Below are 25,147 nucleotides of genomic sequence, written 5' to 3'. Positions count from 1 at the left end.
CTTGCCAGGCGTGGTGTCTCACACCTATAATCCCAGCACTTAGGGAGACAGAAGCAGGAGGATTGCTAGAACCCAGGAGTTGGAGACCAAGCCTGGTTAACATAGTGAGACCCCATCTCTGCAAAAAGGAAAACAAAAACAAAGAATCTCCTCGTTGGGGTGAACACTTCCTTGAACAAAGATAGCATCCTATTTCCCATACACATTCAAGTCAACTTTATTACAGAATACATATGCTAAAACTCATCCATTTTAACTCTACACTCGATGAATTTTGATGAATGTGTATGCTGTGTGATATCGTTTGGCTCTATGTCCCCCCCCAAATCTAATCTCAAATTGTAATCCCCATGTGTCAAGGGAGGGCCCTGATGGGAGGTGATTGGCTCATGGGGGCGGTTTCCCCCATGCTGTTCTTATGATAGTGAGTTCTGATGGTTTAAAAGTGTTTGGTGGGCCAGGTGCGGTGGCTCACGCCTGTAATCCCAGCACTTTGGAAAGCTAAGGTGTGCAGATCACTTGAGGTCAGGAGTTCGAGACCAGCCTGGCCAACATGGTAAAACCCCGTCTCTACTAAAAATACAAAAATTAGCCGGGCATGGTGGCTCACACCTGTAGTCCCAGATACTCCAGAGGCTGAGGTAGGAGAATCATTTGAACCCAGGAGGCGGAGCTTGTGGTGAGCCCAGATCGTGCCACTGCATTCCAGCCTGGGCAGCAGAGTGAGACTCTGTCTCAAAAAAATGAATAAACAAATAAAAAATAAAATATAAATAAATAAATGTTTGGTGGGCCGGGCGCGGTGGCTCACGTCTATAATCCCAGCACTTTGGGAGGCCAAGGCTGGCAGATCACCTGAGGTCAGGAGTTTGAGACCAGCCTGGACAACATGGTAAAACCCCATCTCTATTAAAAATACAAAAATTATCCAGGTGTGGTGTCATGCGCCTGTAATCCCAGCTACTCAGGGGGCTGAGGCAGGAGAATCACTTGAACCCAGGAGGCGGAGGCTGCAGTGAGCCGAGATGGTGCTACTGCACTTCAGCCTGGGCAACAGAGTGAGACTCGGTCTCAAAAAAAAAAAAAAAGGAAAAGTACCAATGCTGAAAGAAACATGTTGTAATAATGTTCTTAGCTCTTCCTTCCAGCATTCTTTTTTTTTGTTAAATACTTCCATTGACTGAAATAAAACATCATGTAATATATCTTCAAGAAAGCACACTTAGATTTACCTATTACTTGTGTATGTAGAAAACCCTCATAATACGAACTAACGCAGAAGAAAAGAAACATGTTGTGATAACGTTCTCAACTTTTTTTCTGTTTTTTTGGAGATGGAGTCTCACTCTGTCACACAGGCTGGAGTGCAATGGCGCAATCTCAGCTCACTACAACCTCCACCTCCTGGGTACAAGCAGTTCTCCTGTGTCAGCCTCTAGAGTAGCTGGGATTATAGGCATGCGCCACCACGCCTGGCTAATTTTTGTATTTTTAGTAGAGACGGGGTTTCTCCATGTTGGCCAGGCTGGTCTTGAACTCCTGACTTCAGGTGATCCACCTACCTTGGCCTCCCAAAGTGCTGGGATGACAGGCGTGAGCCACCCCGCCTGGCTTACGTTGTCAACTCTTGATTCCAATGTTCCTTCTTCGTTAAACTCTTCCATTCACTGAAAGAAAACAGCACATATTGCAATATTTAGACTTTTTTATACGTTTAATTTCTCTCATTCTGTGCACGGTTGCCTTTAAATCTCTGAACTTATTTGTAATAGCTGCTTAAATGTATTTATCTGCTAATTCCATCCTATCTTTATTTCTGAGTCTGTTTCTATTGGCTGATTTTTCTGCTGGAGAGAGCTACATTTTTTTCTACTTCCTTGCCCATTTGGTAAGTTTTCACTGGATGTCAGACATGGTGAATATGATGTTGGCGAGTGTCTGGATTTGGCTGTGTTGTTTTTTGTTTGGCTGCAGTTAAGTATTTACATGGCAGGCCGGGCGCGGTGGCTCACGCTTGTAATCCCAGCACTTTGGGAGGCCGAGGTGGGCGGATCACGAGGTCAGGAGATCGAGACCACAGTGAAACCCCGTCTCTACTAAAAATACAAAAAAAGAAATTAGCCGGGCGTGGTGGCGGGCGCCTGTAGTCCCAGCTACTCAGAGAGGCTGAGGCAGGAGAATGGCGTGAACCCGGGAGGCGGAGCTTGCAGTGAGCCGAGACTGCGCCACTGCACGGAATCCGTCTAAAAAAAAAAAAAAAAAAAAAAAAAGTTTTACATGGCCTTTGACCCTTTGAGATTTTTAAAATCGTGAGGCAGGTGTTCTCCAAACTCCAACCTTCATCTCCTCCTCACAGCAAGACCACCGTGCTCTGCGTGGTTCGCCATCCCTGCGGGGATCCAGAAGGGCCTGTGGAGAGAAGCCGGGCGGTGAGTGGGTCCATCTCGCGAGGACCTTCTCTGAGGGGCCTCAGCCCCGCACCACTCGTGTGTTCATCGTTCACTCTGTGAAAGCCGTGCCCCATTTTCTGCCCAGTGTCCCAGTTGTTTAAGGTGGGAAGATAGGCATGGTGACAGCTGCTGTGTCGTGTTAAAGATTTATTTTTGCAGTTACAGGGATTTAAAAATGTATCTGTGGGGCCGGGCACAGTGGCTTACAACTGTAATCCCAGCACTTTGGGAGGCCAAGGTGGGCAGATAACGAGGTCAGGAGATCGAGACCATCCTGGCTAACATGGCGAAACCCCGTCTCTACTAAAAATACAAAAAAATTACCTGGGCGTGGTGGTGGGTGCCTGTAGTCCCAGCTACTCGGGAGGCTGAGGCAGGAGAATGGCGTGAACCTGGGAGGCGGAGCTTGCAGTCAGCCGAGATTGCGCCACTGCACTCCAGCCTGGGCAACAGAGAGAGACTCTGTCTCAAAAAATAAAATAAAAAGGCCAGGCACGGTGGCTCACACCTGTAATCCCAGCACTTTGGGAGGCCAAGGTGGGTGGATCACGAGGTGCTACGGTGAAACCCACTGTATAAAATACAAAAAATTAGCCGGGCGTTTGGTGGTGCCTGTTTCCAGTATCAGGGGTGAGGCAGGTGGCCAGGTGTCCAGGTGTGGTGGTTCATACATGTAACCCCAGCACTTTGGGAGGCCAAGGCTGGCAGGTGGCTTGAGCCCAGGAGTTTGAGACCAGCCAGGGCAACATGGCAAAACTCTGTTTCTATAATGGATACAAAAATTAGCCAGGCGTGGTGGTATGCACCTGTAGTCCCAGCTACTTGAGAGGCTGAGGTAGGAGGACCACTTGAGCCCAGGAGGTGGAGGCTGTACTGAGCCAACATCACGCCACTGCACTCCAGCCTGGGTGACAGAGCAAGACTCTGTATCCAAAAAAACCTAAAAATAATTAAACAAAACAAGAACACATTGTGTATAAACTACCACAAACTTAGCAGCTTAGCTGCTTTAAACACCCATTTGTTATCTCAGGTTCTGGGGCCAGGGCCTGGGCAGGGCTCAGCCGTTCCCGGCTCAGGGTCTCTCTAGGCTGGAATCAGTGATGGCCAGGCCTGCCTCTCCTTGGAGGCCCAGGGCCCCTTCCAGACTCACCCAGCTGTTGGCAGAATTCAGTCCCTGCAGCTGTGGGGCCGAGGCCTCCATTCCCTCGCTGGGTGACAGCCAGGGTCACTCTGCACCCTAGAGGCGTCCTTAGTCCTGGCCACGCAGCCCCTCCAGGGACCCTCTCACAACACGGTGGCTCAATTGCTATCATTCAAACTCCCTGAAGTTCACCGGTGCAATGAGGCCAGCAGGAGAGTCTCCAGTCTCACGCAGAGCCATGCCACCATCTCTGTCACTGCCTGGGACAGGAGGGACCTCTCCCCTGTCACAGGATCACCCACAGCCTGGAATTCTGCCCCCAGTGTGTGGCCCCATGGCCTTCTGTCCCAGAGTTGCTGGTGTAAAGCCTAGTCCCAGTCCAATTCTTGTTCTTTTTTCCCTGTAGACTTTTCTTTCGTCCTTCATACTGTAACGTTTCCCCTTACTGTGTGCGTGTGGGGTCTCTAGAGCTCTGTGAAGGCTGGTGTCTGCTCTGTCCTGGTGGACCTGCCCCTTTACATCCTGGGTGGCTTCCTCCCTCCATTCTGATCTAAGACTCTGGTTTTCTGGAGGAAGCCCCCGGGTTCCTGCGTTCCCACCCCTCTGTCCCTTTGCACTCACTCAGGGGGCTCTCCCAGCCCTGCTCGCCCCGTGGCTGGGTCCACCCTTCTCTGCACTTGCTCCGGGGGCTCTCCCAGCCCTGCCCGCCCTGTGGCTGGGTCCACCCTGCTCTGCACTTGCTCCGGGGGCTCTCCCAGCTCTGCCCGCCCCGTGGCTGGGTCCATCCTGCTCTGCACTTGCTCCGGGGACTCTCCCAGCCCTGCCTGCCGTGTGGCTGGGTCCACCCTGCTCTGCTTGTTTGCTTTCATAGCTCCGTTCCTTTGTGCATAACCGCGTTTATGATCTTTTAAGGTTGTTGCTTTCCTCCCTCTCTTCCTGCATGCTGGTTCTTCCGTTTTTGTGCGCATCACCCTCATCCACGGTGTTGGGTTTTCTCCAGCATCTGGGCATCCTTGGCGCCTGCTCGTCTTTGTATTGGGCATCTCCGTGTGCCCATCCACAGGAGCTCGGGAGCATGTCAGCCCAGCACAGGCCACGCGAGAGCAGGAGGGACAGCGGCAGCCCTGCCTTTCCCGTTGCGCCTCCACTTTTCCTGTGGAAGGGACCTCAGGAAGCATTAATGCTGGGCGGTTGGACGTGTCCTTAGGTACAAGCAACAGCTGTCCCTGGCGGTGGAAAGGGAGCGGAGCCTGGAGCGTGATCAGGTGCAGCTGGGCCTGGACTGGCAGCGCCGCTGTGACGACATTGAAAGGGACCAGATCCAAAAGTCAGAGGCCCTGATTCAGGGTCTGACCACGGCAAAAAGTCAGGTGTGTGCGGCCACCAGGGCCTGGGGCCTTCTCGGCATCTCTGCAGAGGTGGGGCTGGGCAGGACGGGTCTGGTTCTCACCAAATGGTTCTTTAAATTTGAAAACACTAAACCTCACTGAGCAGTTTGCTGTGTAGCAACAAAAATTAGAGTAATAAAAATGCGCCCCGCCTGTCCACCCGCCTTGACTTTCTTGCATAAGCTGTTTCTGTAGCTGACCAGCCGCGTGGTTTGAGTAGCGCTGCATGATCCCAGCTGGCCTGCAAGGGCAGCCTGGGGTGTGCATGGGCAGGAAGGGTTTGGCGGCCTGGCCACAGTGGGGAGCCTGGTGCTCTGAGCATCTCCCACCTATGTGTGCCATTGGAGCCTCAGCAGGCATGGGAGCTGCCCCGTCATCCACACAGGGACTGAGTCCCAGCATTTTTCCGAGGTTGCTGCCAAGCTGCAGGAGAGAGAGCAGGCGCTACGGGAGCAGGAGGTGGTGCTGAAGGCTGTGACCCTGGAACGAGACCAGGCCATGCAGGCCCTGAGGATACATGGGCTCCCCGGACCAGGGGCACAGGTGAGAGTGCCCAGCCTGCTCTTTGAAACTTTGCTCAACAGCAGCAGTGGGAAAATAGGACCGGATCCTCAAATCCTACGAAGACTGGAGTTAAGTCTTTCAGTTGTGTTCTTTTTAAATGACCTGTTGCCCAAACAAAGGTGAGTCAGAAGCTTTAGAGAGTTAAGGTGAACTCAGGCTTCTTTGTATCTTTCATTTTCAAAAGTTTTGAAAGTCCCAAATCCACATATAACTATCAGACGTTCATGTGAGTTTGTTCTTATGGTATTGCCTCAGGACTGTCACAGCAGGTCATTTTATGCTAGGAATCTGTCATCACCGCTCCTGATTTTGTTGAGCAGTGACGTTAGTAGCCGATAGTTAAGTACTCATCCTCTGCCAGGGTTTGCCCTTAGGCCTTGACGTCCCTCCACTCATTTCATCTTGGAGGTTGGCACCATGTCCACTGAGACATGGGCACACTGAGAAGCTTGCCTGAGCTGTCACAGCTCATCAGAGCAGAGCTGGGTCCACAGGCAGAGGGGAGCCAGGTGCAGGGCTGTAGGAGGCTGGGGGAGAGCACAGAGGGCCCAGCACAGGAGGACTGCCCTAGGCCTGCAGATGGCTTTTTTCTGTGGGGTGTTGTACACGCAGTAGAACGCGCAGGCCTGGAGTGCACAGGTCAGTGCAGCCGACATGTTAGTGTGCCCGAGCATCCCCACCCGAACAAGACCACCCAAGAGTCCCTGCCCCTGCTGGTCCCACCTCCCCGCAGGAAGCACCGCTGGTGCGCATTCTCTCCCATTCAATTTGCTTCTCTGCCTGAGGCTTGGCTGAAGGCAGCCGAGTGTACTTAGGACTCAGATCCTAACTGGTATGAAGAATGTTCCTAGCTCATCCTTCATTCATGTAGTTTTTACTTTTTAATTTTGAGACAGGTTCTCACTTCGTTGCCCAGGCTGAAGTGCAATGGTGCAATCTCAGCTCACTGCAATCTCCTCCTACCCCCAGGCTCAAGCAATCCTCCTGTCTCAGCTGCTCGACAGCTGGGACCACAGGTGTGCATCACCATGCCTGGCTAATTTTTGGAGTTGTTTTTGTTTAGATAGAGTTTCGCTCTTGTCGCCCAGGCTGGAGTGCAATGGCACGATCTTGGCTCACCGCCCCCCGCCCCGCTTCCCCCACTGCCCGCCTCCTGGGTTCAAGTGATTCTCCTGCCTCAGCCTCCCAAGTAGCTGGGATTACAGGCATAGCCACCACACCTGGCCTAATTTTTTTTTTTTTTTTTGTTTTTTGAGACTGAGTTTTGCTCTTGTTGCCCAAGCTGGAGTGCAGTGGTGTGATCTCTGCTCACCACACCCTCCGCCTCCCGGGTTCAAGGGATTCTCCTGCCTCAGCCTCCCGAGTAGCTGGGATTACAGGCATGCACCACCATGCCTGGCTAATTTTTTGTATTTTTAGTAGAGACGGGGTTTCTGCATGTTAGGCTGATCTCGAACTCCTGACCCAGGTGATTCGCCTGCCTAGGCCTCCCAAAGTGCTCAGATTACAGGCGTGAGCCACCATGCCTGGCGAATTTTGTATTTTTAGTAGAGATGGGGTTTCTCCATGTTGGTCAGGCTGGTCTTGAACTCCCAACCTCAGGTGGTCCGCCCACCTCGGCCTCCCAAAGTGCTGGGATTACAGGCATGAGCCACCATGCCTGGCCTGGTTGCTAATCTTAACTTTAGCCAAGACAAATGCCAATTCAGTTACTTACCTAGGGATAGGTCTCAGGCCAAAGACTGCTCTCTGCCATCCTAGAAGCAGGAAAAAAAAAAACCTTCATCTTCTCTGTTGGAAGTGAGTGCAAACTCCATAAAGGAGTTACCTGCCTTCCATCATCATGAAGCAGGAGAAACTTGCCTTCCTTGTTGGAAGCAAGTAAAACTCCAAAAAAAGGGAGTTGTACTGTTGGGGTGATCAGACCCAACACCAGGTCGTGGGGGCTACGAAGTCCAGCAGAGTCAAAGGAATGAGACAAGAGTACATAGGGTGGGTCCAGGGGGCCAATGCTAGTGTATGGAGGCTGCGAAGGCTCTGAGCTCTGGGAGCCCACACTGTTTATTGGTAATCAAGTAAAGAAGCAGGTAGTGAGGACGTGCGGCTGTGAGGGCATGAGGACGTAGGGGTAGAAAAGTAGCGGTGCATCAAGCATAGCTGTGACGGTTTCGCATATGCTCTGCTACTTGACATAAGGGAGAACAGGTTCTTCTAATTCAAGATAAAATCAATTTATGATCTTGGGAGAGCAAGGGGCCAGCAAGGCTGGACACAATTCCAGAGGCTACAAGGGGTTTTATGCCCTGAGCCCTGGGTTCTTTCCAAGCCACAAGGGGTTTTATGCCCTGGGCTTAGATTGTAGTGCAGCAGGGCAGTCTTCCACCCGTTGGCACAGAGCTTGGTGTTCCAAAGGTCATGAGGGGTTTTAGACCCTGGACCCAGGACATGTTCCAAGACTCTCTTACATTATTTCAGACAAGCAAGCCCTGCCTCAGCTCTTCTGCCAACATTGTACAGCAAAATAAACTTTAGATCTTGACCAAATTTGGGGAGATCCGGGATTCTCTGGAGGGGGTGCTCCCAGACCTTGGCAAATTGTCCTTTTGGTTTGAGCCATAAAGTTAGCTCGTTCCAGTACCAAGTACCGATAGGAGTTTTGTCAAAGGTCAGAGGCATCTCTACTCAGAATCTCCCTGTGGTTACCAAAATGTAAACCCAGAAAATCTCAGACAGGTCTCAGTTAATTTAGACGGTTTATTTTGCCAAGGTTGAGGATGCGTACCCGTGACATAGCCTCAGGAGGTCCTGACGACATGTTCTGAGGTGGTCAGAGCACAGCTTGGTTTTATACATTGTAGGGAGACATGAGACATCAATTGACATATGTAAAATGAACAGTGATTCCTTCTGGAGAGGCGGGACAACTCGAAGTGGGGAGGAGGCTTCCAGGTCATAGGTAGGTAAGAGACAGATGGTTGCATTGAGTTTCTGATGAGCCTCTTGAGCCTCTCGAAAGGAGGCAGTGAGATATGCATTCATCTCAGTGAGCAAAGGGTGACTTTGAATAGAATGGGAGGGAGGTTTGCCCTGAGCAGTTCCCAGCTTGACTTTTCCCTTTAGCTTAGTGGTATTTTCCTTTCACACTGCCGAGCCCTCTGAGCCTTGCTTGCCGCTGTGATGGGCATGCTCAGCCAGTGAGGCCATGCAGCCAGCACCCTCAGCGCATCCTAGGACAGAGCCTGGTAAGCCTCCGAGCACTCGGTATCCCAATCTGTAACTGGCCAGGTGGAGCACGGCCTTCAAGGGCCTGCCCCTCATGCGACTGTTTCTCCAGGAGAATTCTTTCTTCATTTTGGTTCTACCGTAACTATTTTCCCATGTCATTACAATTCTTCACAAATAGAATCTAAGTGGCTGCATATTTTATCAAGTGGCCACACCATAACGCACCTAGCGATTTTCTTACCAGTGGTCCTTCATGTTGTTTGCCAGTGTGATCACGGCACTGCGGTGGGCAGTTTCCTGTCTCTGTTTCTAAACTGCCAGTTGAGGTTCACGTTCTGTTCGCATCATCTCCACCGCTAAGCACAGTGTGTGAAGCTCTCCTCCTGGGAGCCCAGGCCAGCTGGCCTTGCTGGTGAGCATGGAGGAGCCAGTGGGCCGGGGAGTCAGAGCATCCCAGGAAGGGGTGCAGGTCTTGCTTCAGGTTTATATTCACGGAGTGCAGAGTAGGGAGCAGGCTCTGTGTCCCTCAGGGTGGCTCCACAGGAGAGGAAGGTGTGCCTTTTGCACACATCTTGGCTGGACTCAAGGTTGAGCTGGGCCAGACCCTGGGACTTTGTTTCCCTCTCCAGTATCTGGGGTCTGTGCTGGCGTCTGGAAGCAGGTGTTTCCTCTAATGTGTCTGGCGTTCTAGTTGTTCACAGCTGGAGGGAAAGACTCATAGCGGTGAGTCCCTCCTGGTCAGAGGCAGAAGTGCCGCTCACCTTTGGTTAGAGAAGGACACTCCCTCACCCTAGGAACTGGGTGGGCGGGGCCTGTCTTTCCTCCTGCACCAGAGCCACCTCGCCTCGTTGTCCTCCCGCCTTGGTGGCTCCTTGCGGGGTCTATCATCCCTGTGCCTGCCCTTTGACCCTAGGGTAACAGGTCTCTTTTCTCTGGTTGCTTTTAGAGTTTCCATTTTGTCGCTGATTTTTCAGCAGTTTGATTTTGCAGTGCTCTTTGGTATGATTTTCTTTCTGTTTATTCTGCTTAGGGTTCACTGAGCTTCGTCATCTGTGATGTCGGCTTTCAGCACATTTGCTTCGTCATCTGTGATGTGTGGCTTTCAGCGCATTTGTAACATGTCTGGCCTTGTTGTAGACGCGCCTCCTGCCTTCGCGTTCGTCTGGGCTCCTGGTTCCTTGTGCACCTTGTTCCTGGTCTCCAGAGCTCTGCTTGTTTTTTCTTCTTTGGCCGCTTTCCTTCTGAGCTTCAGTTTGGGTATTTTCTGTTGCCAGGTGTTTATATTCACTACCTTTTCTTCTGCACGCTCTGAACCTGCTCTTCATCCTATTCAGTGGATGTTTGATTGTACTAAAGTATATACATAACGCAAAACTGGCTGCTTTAACTATTTTTTGGTGCACACAGTTCAGCAGCATGAAGCGCATTCACACGGAGGTGCAGCCATCACACCACCTTCTCCAGAACGTTCTCATCTTCCCAAACTGAAGCTCTGTCCCTAAGAAACACTGGCTCCCCCTCCCCACCCACAGCCCCAGCACCCCCATTCCACTTTCTGCCTCTGTGGATTTGACACTCTAGGGATCTCAACAATATGGAAGGCTTCAGGAATTTGAGTGTCGTATTTGCACTTCTGTCAGGTCAGAAAGGAGGGGCATCACAGCCTGGGGATGGGGAGGGACCACAGCCCAAGCCGAAGCGGGGGACTGGCCCGAGAGGGGCGCAGGGAGGGCAGAGGCGCAGCCTGTCAGGACGAGCTGGGGAACCATTCATCTTTTTGTAGCCATTTTTCCTTGTGTTTGACAGATGCTTCTCAGGCAGCATGAAGAAGAAATAAGTAAAGACTTTCCATCCAGTGAGATCCAGCGGCTCCGAGAGCAGAACATGAGCTTGCGAAACGCAATTGCCCAGATGAGGAAAGAAATGGAGGCTCTAAGCCATCAGATTCCTCCTCCTGTCCAGACAGCAGCAGAGAGCACAGATGCAAACCAGCCTGACCCAGAGGCTGGGGGTGATGCCGCCACTCCTGGTGGGTAAGGGGGAGAAAGGGACAGAGCGGGAGGGGAAGCGGGAGAGGGAGGGAGGAGGACAGACGGGAGCATGGGTCTCGACTGGCTTCAAGGAGGCTTCATTTCAGAGTCCTGTAAGTTAACATCCCCTGTAATAAACTCAAAGTATGGAAACTGCTTTTTCTCCAAGAGAAGGGATCTTAAGTTTTATACCAAAAAGCTTTTATATTTGTAAAGTGGAAGGAAAAAATGAGGGTACCTGCTTGACACACTTAAAAACCTGTTTTAGACCTGGACCAGGGCTGGCTTGCTGTCGCGCTGTCCCAGAGTGGGTTGGTAGCAGGGGCTGAGGGACCGCAGGCCTTTCCTCCAGAGGAGCGTCTGTGGCAGAGCTGATGAGGGTCTCCCGACCCCCGGGGACCCCACGAGTGGCTGTGGGTGGGCAGATGCCGGGATGGATGCAGAGCTTCCGTTCTTGAGATGGGACTTGGCCCCTCTGCACAGAGGCACGTGGGCTGGCAGCAGGTGGAGCATTTGCTCCTGATCGCTGAGCCCTTCCTGGAGAGCATGGAGACTGTGCTGGTCTCTGGCTGGCACACTCTGGCCAGTGAGGAGAGGGAAGGTCTTTCAGTCTGACACACACAGAGAGTGTGGAAACTACTGTGAAGCTGTAGTGTGAGGAGGACAGGGACAGTGAAGCTGGCGGGCATGAGCTGGCATCGGCTCCCTGAGCTGGTGCTCACAGGAGGGAAGTGCGAAAGGATGCTGTGTATGCGTTATATTCACTGGGTTTTTTTTTTTTTTGGCGGATTATGTTCTGGCCCTTGAAGCAGAAATAAGAACTCTAAAGCATAAGTTTAAAACTCTGGAAAAGCATCGAGAAGATACGTTGGATCCTTTAAAGATGTCCTCACCTCATGCTGAGTCTCAGCCCAGCGTCCGCACCTCGACAGAGACAACTGGTGAGTACGCGTCTCACTGGGCTACTTGCTGTCCCTTTATAAACTGAAATCTGATCCCTGCAGAAAGTCCGCTCATAGCAAATATACAGCTCGAGGCTATTGCAGACGTTGGGGCGGCGTCATCCGGCCCAGCGGCCCCTTGTGCTCCCTCCAGAGCCCACGTGCCCTGACTCCTCACTGCAGTTAGCGTTCCCTATTTTGGTGTGAATGGAATTCTGTGGCACCTGTGCTTCTGTCTGGCGTCTTCAGACCTTCACTATGTTTCACTTGATAATGCCAGATTCTTCTCCAAAGCATCCATCCACAGTGTGCGAGGTAGCCGTGGTGCTGCATGCGCGCCAACACTTACGTGGTCAGTGGCTCCTTCTGTTCCCTCTAGTGGACACATAGCACATCCTATTTTGGTTTAATTTGCAAATTCGTGAGATTCGTGGGATTGAACATCTCTTCCTGTGTGCACTGGTGTATGATTGGCTAGGGCTGCCATAACTCAACACCACAGCCTGGGTGGCTTACACAACGGGTTTTTATTTTCTCACTTCTGGAGTCTGGATGTCAGAGATCAGGCTGCCGGCAGGGTGGGTTCCTCCTGAGGCCTCTCTGTGGCTTGCAGACAGCGCCCTCTCCCCTGCGTGCTTACGTGGCTCCTCCCCCCGTGCGGACTCACGTGGCTCCCCCCCTGCATGCTCATGTGGACTCTCCCCCTGCGTGCTCACGTGGCCTCTCCCCTGCGTGCTCACGTGGCTCCTCCCCCTCTGCGTGCTCACTCCTGGTGTCTCTTCCTCTTCTTTTTTTTTTTTTTGGGGGGGACGGAGTCTTGCTCTGTTGCCCAGGGTGGAGTGCAATGGCATGATTTCGGCTCACTGCAGCCTCCGCCTACCAAGTTCAAGCGATTCTCCTGCCTCAGCCTCCTGAGTAGCTGGGATTACAGGTGCATGCCACCACGCCCGGCTAATTTTTGTATTTTTAGTAGAGATGAGGTTTCGCCATGTTGGTCAGGCTGGTCTCGAACTCCTGACCTCGTGATCTGCCTACCTCAGCCTCCCAAAGTGCTGGGATGACAGGCGTCAGCCACCGTGCCTGACTCTTCCGCTTCTTATAAAGACAACAGTCCAGGGCCCCAGCCTTAGGACCTCATGCAACCTTAACTGCCTCCTCGAAGGCCCTGTCTCCAAATACAATCATGTTCGGGGTTAGAGCTTCAACCTGTAAATTTGGGGGCAGAGTTCAGTCATAGAATTGGCCTTTTGAAGCTCCAGGCCATGTCTTTTGCCCATTGTTTATTGGATCATCTGCCCTTTGTCATAGATTTTTTAGGGTATTTTATGCTGAATATGAGCCTAGCGTTGGTTATATGTGTGCGAATATCTTCTCCCAGTCTATGGCTTGCCTTTTATTCCTTTGCTGGTGTCTTTAGTGAGTGAAAGGTCTTAATTTCAAGACAAACTCATAGGCTAATCTATTCCATTGTGGTTAGTCCAACATCAAAAGGTTCATTCTAGCATTCTAGCTTTCTTTTTCATTATTCTAACTTCCTTTTCCAACAATGAGAAACCTGGCTTGCCCATTATCACTAACACAGTTACTTTGATCGAGTCCTCTTGGTGTAACCAATCCCCCATTGCTGCTGTGGCCCCTTCCCCTATTTGGAGGCCCCTCTCCTGCCTGGATGCCTCCCCAGCATCACCGAGCTTGACAGCCCAGCCTGGCTGCCTTCCACACAGATGCCCTCACCCTGCTGGAGCCACAGCCCCCCTTAGTGTAGGGGAGGCAGTCCCCACCTGCAGGCCTAAGGCAGGAAAAGAAAGGGAGGGGCCAGACAGGACACTCCACTGGCACAGATTGTCTCAAATAAGGGAGGTTTTGGACGGGCGCAGTGGCTCACACCTGTAATCCCAGCACTTTGGGAGGCCAAGGTGGGTGGATCACCTGAGGTCAGGAGTTCGAGACCAGCCTGGCCAACATGGTGAAACCCCGTCTCTACTAAAAATACAAAAAAATTAGCTGGGCATGGTGGCAGGTACCTGTAATCCCAGCCACTTGGGAAGCTGAGGCAGGAGAATCACTTGAACCTAGGAGGCGGAGGTTGCAGTGAGCCAAGATTGCACCACTACACTCCAGCCTAGGTAACAGAGCGAGACTCCGTCTCAAAAAAAAAAAACTTTGGGAGGCCAAGGCGGGCGAATCACGAGGTCAGGAGATCGAGACCACAGTGAAACCCCGTCTCTACTAAAAATACAAAAAATTAGCCGGGTGTGGTGGCGGGTGCCTGTAGTGCCAGCTACTCGGAGAGGCTGAGGCAGGAGAATGGCGTGAACCCAAGAGGCGGAGCTTGCAGTGAGCCGAGATTGTGCCACTGCACTCCAGCCTGGGCGACAGAGCGAGACTCCGTCTCAAAAAAAAATAAAATAAATAAAAATAAATAAAATAAAATAAGGGAGGTTTTATTTTTCTTTTCCAATGCTGATATTGTTTACTCCTTCTTGCATTATCACCCCTAGCTAAACTCTCCAGTATGATGTTGATAATAGCTGTCTTTCTCCCTAATCCCAGAGGAAGAACTTTCAGCATTTCACTTTTTTAGGTTTAGTTTTTGCTGAAGGTTTTTTGTGGTGGGGGTAGTGGAGGGAGGTTAAGGAAGTTTCTTTCTATTCGTTTTAATATAGATCTTTATTTTTTAAATCATGATTCTTTGTTTTTGTTTCATATGTTTTGTATCTTTGTTGTTAGATGTGTATACATTTAGTGTTGTTTTTTTTTTTAGGATAATTGACCCTTATATTGTTATGTAATCTTCCTCTTTGTCCTGGCAACGTTCTTTGTTCTGAGGTCTACCTTGTCTGATATTAATTAATCCACTTCAGCTTTTTGATTAGCATTTGCATTGTATAACTTTTTCATCCCTTTTTCTTTTTACCTACCTCTCTCTTTTATATTTGAAATGAATTTCATTTTTTTTGAGACAGAGTCTCTGTTGCCCAGGCTGGAGTGCAGTGGCACAATCTCGGCTCACTGCAACCTCTGCCTCCTGGGTTCAAGTGATTCTCATGCCTCAGCCTCCGAAGTAGCTAGGGTTACAGGCATGTGCCACCATGCCCAGCTGGTGGCATTTGTATTGTTAGTAGAGACAGGGTTTCACCATGTTGGCCAGGCTGGTCTCGAACTCCTGGCCTCAAGTGATCCCTTGCCTTGGCCTCCCAAAGTGCTGTAATTACAGGCGTGAGCCACTGTGCCCGGCCTAAAGACAAAAACTGTTGAAAGCACACAGAGAGAGTGATGCATAGCCTACAGGGGACAGTGACTGGAGCGGTGGTGGGTTCTCAGCAGCAGCTGTCATCAGATGTCTCCTCAGAAGGAAGTGGCATAATATTTTTCAAGTACCGAAAGCACAAAACTGTCAACCCATAATTATACATTCAGTAAAAATATTCTTCAGGAATGAGAGTGAATAAAGACATTCTCAGATGAAGGAAAAGTTTGTCAGCAGCAGACTGGATCTAAAAGAACTGATAAAGGAGGTACTTTAGACACAACGGAAGGAAGGAAACTAGGAACGTCAGGAGTGAAGGAAAACTAATGGCAAGGATGAATATAATAGACATTCTTTCACACTTAACTTTTAAAATTACGTTGACAGGCCGGGCGCCATGGCTCATGCCTGTCATCCCAGCACTTTGGGAGGCCAAGGCAGGTGGATCACCTGAGGTCAGTAGTTGAAGGCCAGCCTGGCCAACATGGCGAAACCCCGTTATCTACTAAAAATACAAAAATTAGCTGGGCACGGTGGCACACGCCTGTAATCCCAGCACTTTGGGAGGCCGAGGTGGGTGGATCACTTGAGGTCAGGAGGTCGAGACTAGCCTGACCAACATGGTGAAACCCCGTCTCTACTAAAAATGCAAAAATTAGTCGGGTGTGGTGGCGGGTGCCTGCAATCCCAGCACTTTGGGAAGCTGAGGTGAGTGGATCACTTGAGGCCAGGAGTTCAAGACCAGCCTGGCCAAAGTGGAGAAACCCCGTTTCTACTAAAAATACAAAAATTAGCTGGGCATGGTGGCAGGCACCTGTGATCCCAGCTATTTGGGAGGCTGAGGCAGGAGAGTCACTTGAACCCGGGAGGTAGAGGTTGCAGTGAGCCGAAATCGTGCCACTGCACTCCAGCCTGGGCAACAAGAGCAAAAATCCATCTAAAAAAAAAAAGAGAGTTTTTGTCTTTAGTTTTCAGAAATTTCATTATGTTGTATCTGGGCATAGATTTCTTTGGTTTATTCTTTTTGATATTGATCTGAAAGTTTATATCTTTCACCAAATTTCAGAAGTTTTCATTCATTATTTTTCAAGTAATTGTTTCGGCTCCACACTCTTTACTTTGGGACTCTGAGGACACAAACGTTTGGTCTTCTGTTATTGTCCTGCTGGTCCCTGAGGCTCTGTTTTGTTTTTTTCAATTTGTTTTCTCTCTTGTTCAAATTGGATAGTTTCTTTTCCTCTGTTCTTCAAGTTTATCAGTTCTTTCTTTTGTCATTTCCATTTTGCTGTGGAGCCCATTCAGTGGGATTTTTGTTTCTGTTTCTAAAATTTCCATTTTGGTTTTCTTTTTCCTTTTTTTTTTGGTTGTTGTTGTTTTGGTTGTTGTTTTTGAGACAGGGCCTTGCTCTGTTGTCCAGGCTGGAGTGTGGTGGTATGGTCATAGCTCACTGCAGCCTTGACCCCCTGGGCTCAAGGGACTCTCCCACCTTAGCTTGCCCAGTAACTGGGACTACAGGCTACAGGTGTGTACCACCACACCCAGCTAATTTATTTTTATATTTGTAGAGATGGAGTATCACTGTGTTGCCCAGGCTGGTCTTGAACTCCTGGCCTCAACTGATCCTCCTGCCTCAGCCTCCCAGAGTGTTTGGATTACAGGCATGAGCCATCACACTTGGCCTTAGTTTTCTTTATATCTTACTTTACTGGAACTTTCATTTTGCCATATGTTTTTAGAGTGTATTAAATTGCTTCCCGGAGTTTTTTGTTTGTGTATTTGTTTGCCTTTTTAGAGACAGAGTCTTGCTCTGTCACCCAGGCTGGAGTGCAATGGCATTATCATGGCTCACTGCAGCCTGGACCTCCTGGGCTCAAGTGACCCTCCTGCCTCAGACTCCTGCAGAGCTGGGGTCATAGATACATACCACCTCCATGCCTAGCTAATTTTTTTTTTTTTGTAGAGATGGGGTTTCACTGTGTTGCCCAGGCTGATCTTAAACTCTTGGCTTCAAGCAATTCTCTCACCTCTACCCTCCCCAGTAACTTGCTGGAGTATTGTTATGACGGCTGCTTTAAAATCTTCATCCAATAATTCCAATGTCTGTGTCATCTTGGTGTTGTCTATTTCATTCACATTGAGATTTTCTTGGTTGTTAATATGACGAGTAATTTTTTTAAAAATCAGAGATGGAGTCTCACTATATTGCCAAGGCTGTTCTCAAACTCCTTGGCTCAAGTGATCCTCCTGCCTTGGCCTCCCAAAGTACTGGAATTACAGGCAGCCTCCTGTAATTTTTTACTGTATCATGGACATTTTGAAGTGTCACATTATGAAATTCTGGTTCTTATTAAATCTATGTTAATTCTGTCTTTTATTTTGTCAGGTAGTCAGCCTTTCTGGGATCACACTGCGCATCCTGGCCCACTCTGGTGGGCTGAGGTTTGAATGTCCATTACTTTCCAGAGCCTTGATGATGCTATTTTACTCTGCCCACACGAGCTACCAAGTGGCCAATTAAATCCTGGGCAGTGTCCCCCGCCAGGCCCGGTTGCTGTGCTGGTTCTGTTGATACTGGCTGGTTTTACATGGCCGCTCCTCGGGGGTCTTCATGCAGACCTCCTTCCTCCTGTGACCCTCCCCACATGCTCTCCCAGAAGCCGAGCTGGCCTTTGTCTACAGCAGGCTGCAGGACCGTGGGCTGGCAGGAGGGCAGGTGTGGTCCCAAGGGCTCCGCTGCACGTCCCCATCTTCTTGCTCCATGGGTCCCAGGAGCAGCTTCTCTTCAGCCTTTTTTTTTTTTTTTTTTTTGGTCTGAGCTCTGGGTTGTGGCTGCCTAGCACCAGGCCAGTGTGTACAGGAAGGAGACGAGGGACTCCCTGCCAGCCACCCTGGGATCTGAAGCCCCTAGATGCTCAGCCTTCGTTTCTCACCGTTCAGAATTTCCCCTAGTGGGGCTTTTTGTGTTCTGGCTGGGCCATTAGCTGAGATTATCGGGGGAAATGCGGGTGGACTGCAGGGTCTCCATTGGGTTAAACCACCCTTGCACTTCCAGGGTGAATTCAACATGTAGTGATAGATTCTTCTTTTTATAATTTGACAGATTTGGTTTGCTGATATTTCTTTTGTTTTTTCTTTAAATGAGACACAGTCTTGCTCTTTGACCAGGCTGTTCTTGAACTCTTGGGCTCAAGCCATCTTCTTGCCTTGGCCTCCTGTGTAGCTGGGATTACAGGTGTGAGCCACCACGCCCAGCTTTGGTTTGCCAGTGTTTTTTATTGAGAATTATCACATTTATGTTCATGAGTAAGACTGGCCCATAATTTTCAATTCTCATAATGTTCATGTGAGGTTTTTGGAATCAGAGTTACTCTGGCTTCATAAATATGTTGGAAAGTATTCTCTATTTTTCCGTTTTCTAAAAAAGTTTGTATCAGACTTATATTAATTTTTCTTAAATAATTGGTAGAATTCAACTTTGAAACCAGCTGGGCCTGGAGTTTTCCTTGTGGAAAGGTTTAAAATTGTGAATTCAGTTTTTTTCATAGTTATAGGACATTTGGATTTTCTTTTTTGTACATTTTTGATGTTATATTTTACTAAGAAATTGTCCATTTCATCTAAATTTTCAAATTTTTGACATAAAGTTGCTTATAGTATCCTATGAGTTTTTAAATGTCTGTGGGATCTGAAGTGATGACTCCTTTTTGCCATTAATTATATTAGTCATTTGCTTCTATTTTTTCCTTGCTTAGTATTATTGGGTGTTAATTTTAGCCTTCTCAAAGAATCAACTGTTTATTTTGTTGATTCTCTATTATACATTTATTTTCTGTTTCCTCAATATCTAATACTAACGTTATCTTTTCTTCCTCCTACTTTATTTGGTGTTTTTGTTTTTTTTTTTGAGACACAGTCTGACTCTGTCGCCCAGGCTGGAGTGTAGTGGCACAGTCTTGGCTCACTGCCACCTCCACCTCCCAAGTTCAATCAATTCTCGTGCCTCAGCCTCCTGAGTAGTTGGGATCACAGGGGCGCACCACCACGCCTGGCTAATTTTTGTATTTTTTTTTTAGCAGAGACAGGGTTTTGCCACATTGGCCAGGTTGGTCTCCCACTCCTGACCTCAGGCAATCTGCCCACCTCAGCCTCGCAAATTGCTGAGATTACAGGCGTGAGCCACCATGCCTGGCCCTGTTTGGCTTTAATTTGGTCATTCTTTTTAAATTTATTTTTCTGCATGTGTGTGTGATAGGGTGTCGCTCTGTTGTCCAGGCTGGAGTGCAGTGGCTCAATCATAGCTCACTGTAACCTTGAATTCCTGGGATCGAGGGATCCTCCTGCCTCAGCCTCCCAGCATGATGAGATGACAGGCATGGGCCACTGCACCTGGCCCTCTGATTTCTTAAGATGAATGTTTAGCTCATTGGTTTTTGGCCTTTCTTCTTTTCTAAAATATTTATCTAAAGCTGTAATTATTCTTGGAAGGACAGCTTTAGATTCATTCCTGAAGTTTCTAAGGTAGTATTGTTGTTATCTTCCCATTCAAAATAGTTGTTAATGTCCATTGTGATTTTTTTCTTTGACCCTGTGTTATGTGGCATCTTTTTTCTTAATTTCCAAGGAAGTAGTTCTTTACTTGGACAGACTGGAGCAATTGGTCTCTATCAGACATTACATGGTAAGGTCAGACTTTTTCCTGCAAGGATTCTTGCTTTCTTTACATGAGGATTATGCTTTCTGTACAACATCTCTAATCTTCACGTAGACCAGATCTGCTGACTCCAGTGAAGAACAGCTTTGCGTTGGGGTCAGCCGCTGGTGCCATGGCCTCACGGGAAAGGGAGAGCTGATAGAGATGTGTGTCTCCCCAGAAAGGTCTTCATTCATTCTCAGATCTGAGCTGACAGAAGCCACTCTTCTCTGCAGGAGGGTCTGCCCAAGCTGGTGAAGCCGGAGGGTCTGTCCAAGCTGGTCAAGCAGGAGGATCTGTCCAAGCTGGCCCAGTATCCTCTGGACTGGCACTCAGGAAGCTTGGGGACAGAGTGCAGCTCCTAAACCTGCTGGTGACACGACTCAGACAGAAGGTGAGGCAGTCAAGTTTGTGGGGTCATCCTCCTAGAGAACCGCTGCTGGGGGAGGGCGTGTGGGCTCTGAGCGGCTGCCTGGTGCGACCCCAGGTGACCTCGGGCATCCACTGACCTCTCTCTGCCTGTTTTTTTTCTCAGGAAGGGGCTGTGGGGAGGTCCTAGGAACTGGTTCATCTCAGATGTGCTCGTGGAAGGCATGCCATGAGAATCTGGGAAGCATGGTCCAGGCAGTGGAGGCAGCACTGGCGGCCGGAACACCAGGCCCTGGCTGTGCCCGCTCAGAGGGGTCCTGGTTAATGGGGTGTGTGTGCAGGCTGCCTGATGCCACCTGCCCACTCAGAGGGGTCCTGGTCAACAGGGCGCGTGTGCTCCATGTCGGTGATGAGCCACACTTCATGTGAGACACTAGAGCCTTGGCAAGCACTGTTCTTTTCAACCTCCTGGGCCCTTGCCTTTTGGGGGTTGGGTCATACTCAGCGAACCCCCCCTGTTTCCCATGGGGCTGGGGTCACTACCTCGGTTTGACTGCTACAGATTCCTAACATCATTTTGGTTTTTACTTTAAAAAATTGTGTGGCCAGGCATGGGGGCTCACACCTGTAATCCCAGCACTTTGGGAGGCTGAGGTGGGCGGATCACCTGAGGTCAGGAGTTTGAGACCAGCCTGGCCAACATGGTGAAACCCCGTCTCTATAAAATACAAAAAATTAGCCAGGCATGGTGGCGGGTGCCTGTAGTCCCAGCTACTTGGGAGGCTGAGGTGGGAGAATCACTTGAACCCAGGAGGCGGAGGTTGCAGTGAGCCGAGATTGTGCCATTGTACTCTAGCTTGGGCAACAGGAGCGAGACTCCATCTCAAAAAAAAAAAAATTTTTTTTAATTGTGGTAAAATTCATTAATATATAACAAAGTTTACCATTAAATGGCCATTTTAAATGTACCTTTCAGTGGCATTAAGTACATTCACAGCTGGGCGCGGTGGCTCACGCTTGTAATCCCAGCACCTTGGGAGGCCGAGACAGGTGGATCACGAGGTCAGAAGATCGAGACTATGGTGAAACCCCGTCTCTACTAAAAAAAATACACACACACACACAAAAATTAGCCGGGCGTGGTGGCAGGCGCCTGCAGTCTCAGCTACTCTGAGAGGCTGAGGCAGGAGAATGGCGTGAACCCGGGAGGCAGAGCTTGCAGTGAGCCGAGATCGCGCCACTGCACTCCAGCCTGGGCGACAGAGCAAGACTCCGTCTCAAAAAAAAAAAAAAAAAAGTACATTCACAATGTATAAACATTCTCACTATTACCAGAGCTTTTCTCCCCACCCCAGATAGAAGCTCGGTACGATAACCACACAGCAGTATCACCCCTTCCCTGCTTCCCAGCTTCTAGTAACCATTCCACCCCCGTCACAATCAATTTGTCTACTGTAGGGACCTCATATTAACACAATCCTACGGTAGTTGTCCTTTTGTGCCTGGCTTCTTTCATTGAGTAGAATGTTTTCAGGGCTCAGCTCTGCATGTGTCAGAACGTTGTTCCTTCCCATGGCTGACATATTCCATTGCACGGATGGATCACATTTTGTTTATCGTTCATGCATTCAACATTTGGGTTGTTTCCGCTGTTTGGATTGTGCATAATGCTGCTGTGAACGTTCCTGTGTGGACTCATGCACAGTTCAGTTCTCCTGGGTACATACCTGGGAGTGGAATTGCTCTGTCAGATGGTCACCCTGTGTTTAACCCTTTGAGGAGCCACCATGCTGTTTTCCCCAGACAGTAACTCTGTGTTTAACCCTCTGAGGAGCCACGGCACTGTTTTCCCCGGACAGTAAACTCTGTGTTTAACCCTTGAGGAGCCACCACACTGTTTTCCCCAGCAGCCACACGATTTTACCTCCACCAGCACTGTGTGAGGGTTCTGATTCCCCCATCCCCAGCAACACTAGCTGTTTTCTGCCTGTGATGCTAGTCATCCTGGTGGGAGTGAAGTGGGGCCTCGCTGTGGTTTTGATTTGCATTTTCCTGATGACTCCTGGTGTCGAGCATCGTCTCACGTGTGCCTTGGTCAGCCATTTGAGCCATTTGTCTTCTTTAGAGAAACGTCCGTGTAGATCCCTCACCCAGTTTTAATTGGATTGTCTTTTTATTTGAGTTATAAGAATTCTTTTTATATTCCAGATACAAGTCCCTTATTAGATATATGATTTGCTACATTTTTCTCCCATTCTGTGGTTTGTCGTTTCACTTTCTCTTTTTTTTTTTTTGAGACAGAGTCTTGCTCTGTCACCCAGGCTGGAGTGCAATGGCATGATCTCAGCTGACTGCAACCTCCGCCTCCAGGGTTCGAGCAATTCTCTTGCCTCAGCCTCCCAAGTAGTTGGGATTACAGGCATGAGCCACCACGCCTGGCTAATTTTTGTATTTTTGGTAGAGATGGGGTTTTACCATGTTGGCCAGGCTGGTCTCGAACTCCTCACCTCAGGTGATCTTCCCACCTCTGCCTCCCAAAGTGCTGGCATTACAGGTATGAGCTACTGCACCTGGCCTGTCTTTTCACTTTCCTGATGGTGTCCTTTGAAGGACACCGAATGTTTCCAGTTTTGATCCAGTCCGGTTGATCATGTCTCCTGTTGCTTGTGCTTCTGAGTCGTGCTGTCCTCATCCTGTTGCCTTTATTCCTTGTGAGGCGACATAACAAGGGAACTTCCACATGTCTTCTTACATTGTAAATACATAAACCACACCTTCCCTGCAGCCTGTGCTTCTTCCCTAACGCAGAACATCTCTCTAGAAACAAAGTATTCCAGATTTCCCATCTGCCGAGGGAGGGCGTGGTGCTCCAGAAATTGGATGCTTTTTTTTTTTAATCTTCCTAAAATGTTTGATGGATTTATTGAAAATGGCAAATATGGCCAGTCGAGGTGGCTCACGCCTGTAATCCCAGCACCTTGGGAGGCCGAGATGGGCAGATCACCAGGTCAGAAGATTGAGACCATCTTGGCCAACATGGTGAAACCCCGTGTCTACTAAAATACAAAAAATGAGCCGGGCGTGGTTGTGCGTGCCTGTAATCCCAGCTACTGGGGAGGCTGAGGCAGGGCAATTGCTTGAACCCAGGAGGCGGAGGTTGCAGTGAGCTGAGATCGTGCCACCACACTCCAGCCTAGGCGACAGAGCAAGACTCCGTCTCAAAAAAAAAAGAAAATGACAAATACAAATTGTACATCTCTATGGTATGCGACATGATGTTTTGAAACATGTCCACACTGTGGAATGGCTAAATGAGGCTTATTAACATGTGCTTACCCTCATACCTCTCATTTTCTGCTGATGCCTAACACCTCGCCTTGATTGGAAGTGCATCTTTGTTGTTGCAGTGGAGAGGAACTTGCCCACTTTTCCATTTCTGTCGAGGCAATTGAAGATCCATGTACACGTGAGGGGCTCCAGTCGAGGGAGTTGAAGATCCATGTATCCATGAAGGGGCTCCAGATCCCCGATGCTTTGCAGTTGCTGTTTCCCCAATTTCCCACACAAATGCTACAGACAAGAAATAAACACTTAAATGCAGCTTTTAGGCTGGGCACGGTGGTACACACCTGTAATCTCAACACTTTGGGAGTCTGAGGCAGGAAGATCACTTGAGCCCAGGAGTTTGAGACCAGCCTGGGAAACATAGGGAGACCTTGTCCCTACAAAAACTAAACAAGGCTGGGCACGGTGGCGCATGCCTGTAATCCCCACACTTTGGAAGGGTGAGGTGGGAGGATTATTTGAGCTTAGCAGTTTGAAACCAGCCTGGGCAACACAGCAAGACCCCATCTGTAATAAAAACTGGAATAATTAGCCAAGCATGGTGGTGCGTCTGTAGTCCCAGCTACTCAGGAGGCTGAGGATTACTTGAGCCCAGTGGGAGGGTTGCTTGAGCCCAGATGGTTGAGGCTGCAGTGAGCCATGATCCTGCCACTCTGCCCCAGCCTGGGCGACAGAGCAAGACCCTGTCTCTAAAAATAAAAATAGGCTGGATGCGGTGGCTCACACGTGTAATCCCAACAGTTTGGGAGGCTGAGGCAGAAGGATCACTTGAGCCCAGGAGTTGAGACCGGCGTAGGCAACAAAGATGCCATCTGAATAAAATAAGTAAATAAATTAAAATTAATACAAGCTTTTTTTTTTTTTTTTTTTTTTTGAGACGGAGTCTCACTCTGTCACCCAGGCTGGAGTGCAGTGGCGCGATCTCGGCTCACTGCAAGCTCCGCCTCCCGGGTTCTTGCCATTCTCCTACCTCAGCCTCCCGAGTAGCTGGGACTACAGGCACCCACCGCCATGCCCGGCTAATTTTTTTGTATTTTTTAGTAGAGATGGGGTTTCACCATGTTGGCCAGGATGGTCTCGATCTCCTGACCTCGTGATCCACCTGCCTCAGCCTCCCAACGTGCTGGGATTATAGGCGTGAGCCACCGCACCCAGCCTATCCACCTGCCTTTCAATAGCCTCAACCCTCCGACTTCCTGGCCTGCTTCCCTCTGGCCTCCCCATCTCTGCCCCCTTTGATTAGCAGAAGAGAAAAGTCAACACCTCCTACCAGTTACTTGCAATTCTGGAGGCCTCTGTTTCTCCCTGGGAGGAGGCTCAGGAAGGGGTTTCAAGGCGCTCTGCCTCAGTCCATGCACAGATTCTCCCCGCCAGCCTAGGAGTCCAGAGCAGGGCACAGGGGAGCTGCCAGGGCCAGCTGGGTGGGGCAGGAGGAGCAGCGGCCCTGGTTGGGGGCAGAGGGCAGTTGCGTCCAGCTGGGGAGGAGGCCCTGACCCCGGGCTCCCCTGTTCTTTCCCCGTACTCACAGCGCTTCCTGTCAGTGCCCCAGGGGCCTGCTCCAGCCCAGCCACTGCCTCATTCCTCACACTGCCTTTGAAACGGCTCCTAGGTGCTGCGGGAACCCCTGGAGCTGGCCGCTCTCCAGCATGAGCTTCCCCGTGAGGTGGACCAGGTACACCTGGAGATTTTGGAGCTGCGGAAGCAGGTGGCTGAGCTGGGGAAGCATCTCAGGATAGCCCGGCATGGGGGAG

At 49.7% G+C, this 25,147-nt stretch overlaps 1 protein-coding gene across 1 annotated transcript; it reads left to right on the top strand.

Annotated features, from left to right (window-relative positions):
• Positions 1-1,839: 1,839 nt before the first annotated feature.
• Positions 1,840-25,143, top strand: LOC116464352 (coiled-coil domain-containing protein 57-like; the record flags this gene model as incomplete). Its single annotated transcript, XM_032147606.3, has 8 exons — positions 1,840-1,888; positions 2,357-2,429; positions 4,802-4,964; positions 5,394-5,525; positions 10,578-10,800; positions 11,590-11,742; positions 19,919-20,076; positions 25,006-25,143. Coding segments are annotated over 8 exons (1,089 nt in total), but the record flags the coding sequence as incomplete, so codon positions are not given.
• Between the last annotated feature and the right edge of the window lie 4 nt (positions 25,144-25,147).

The sequence above is a fragment of the Hylobates moloch genome, unplaced genomic scaffold, assembly GCF_009828535.3.
Source record: "Hylobates moloch isolate HMO894 unplaced genomic scaffold, HMol_V3 SCAFFOLD_478, whole genome shotgun sequence".
NCBI classification, from domain to species: domain Eukaryota; kingdom Metazoa; phylum Chordata; class Mammalia; order Primates; family Hylobatidae; genus Hylobates; species Hylobates moloch.
The sequence above is the reverse complement of the archived record's forward strand: the minus strand, read 5'-3'. Positions and strand labels throughout refer to the sequence as shown.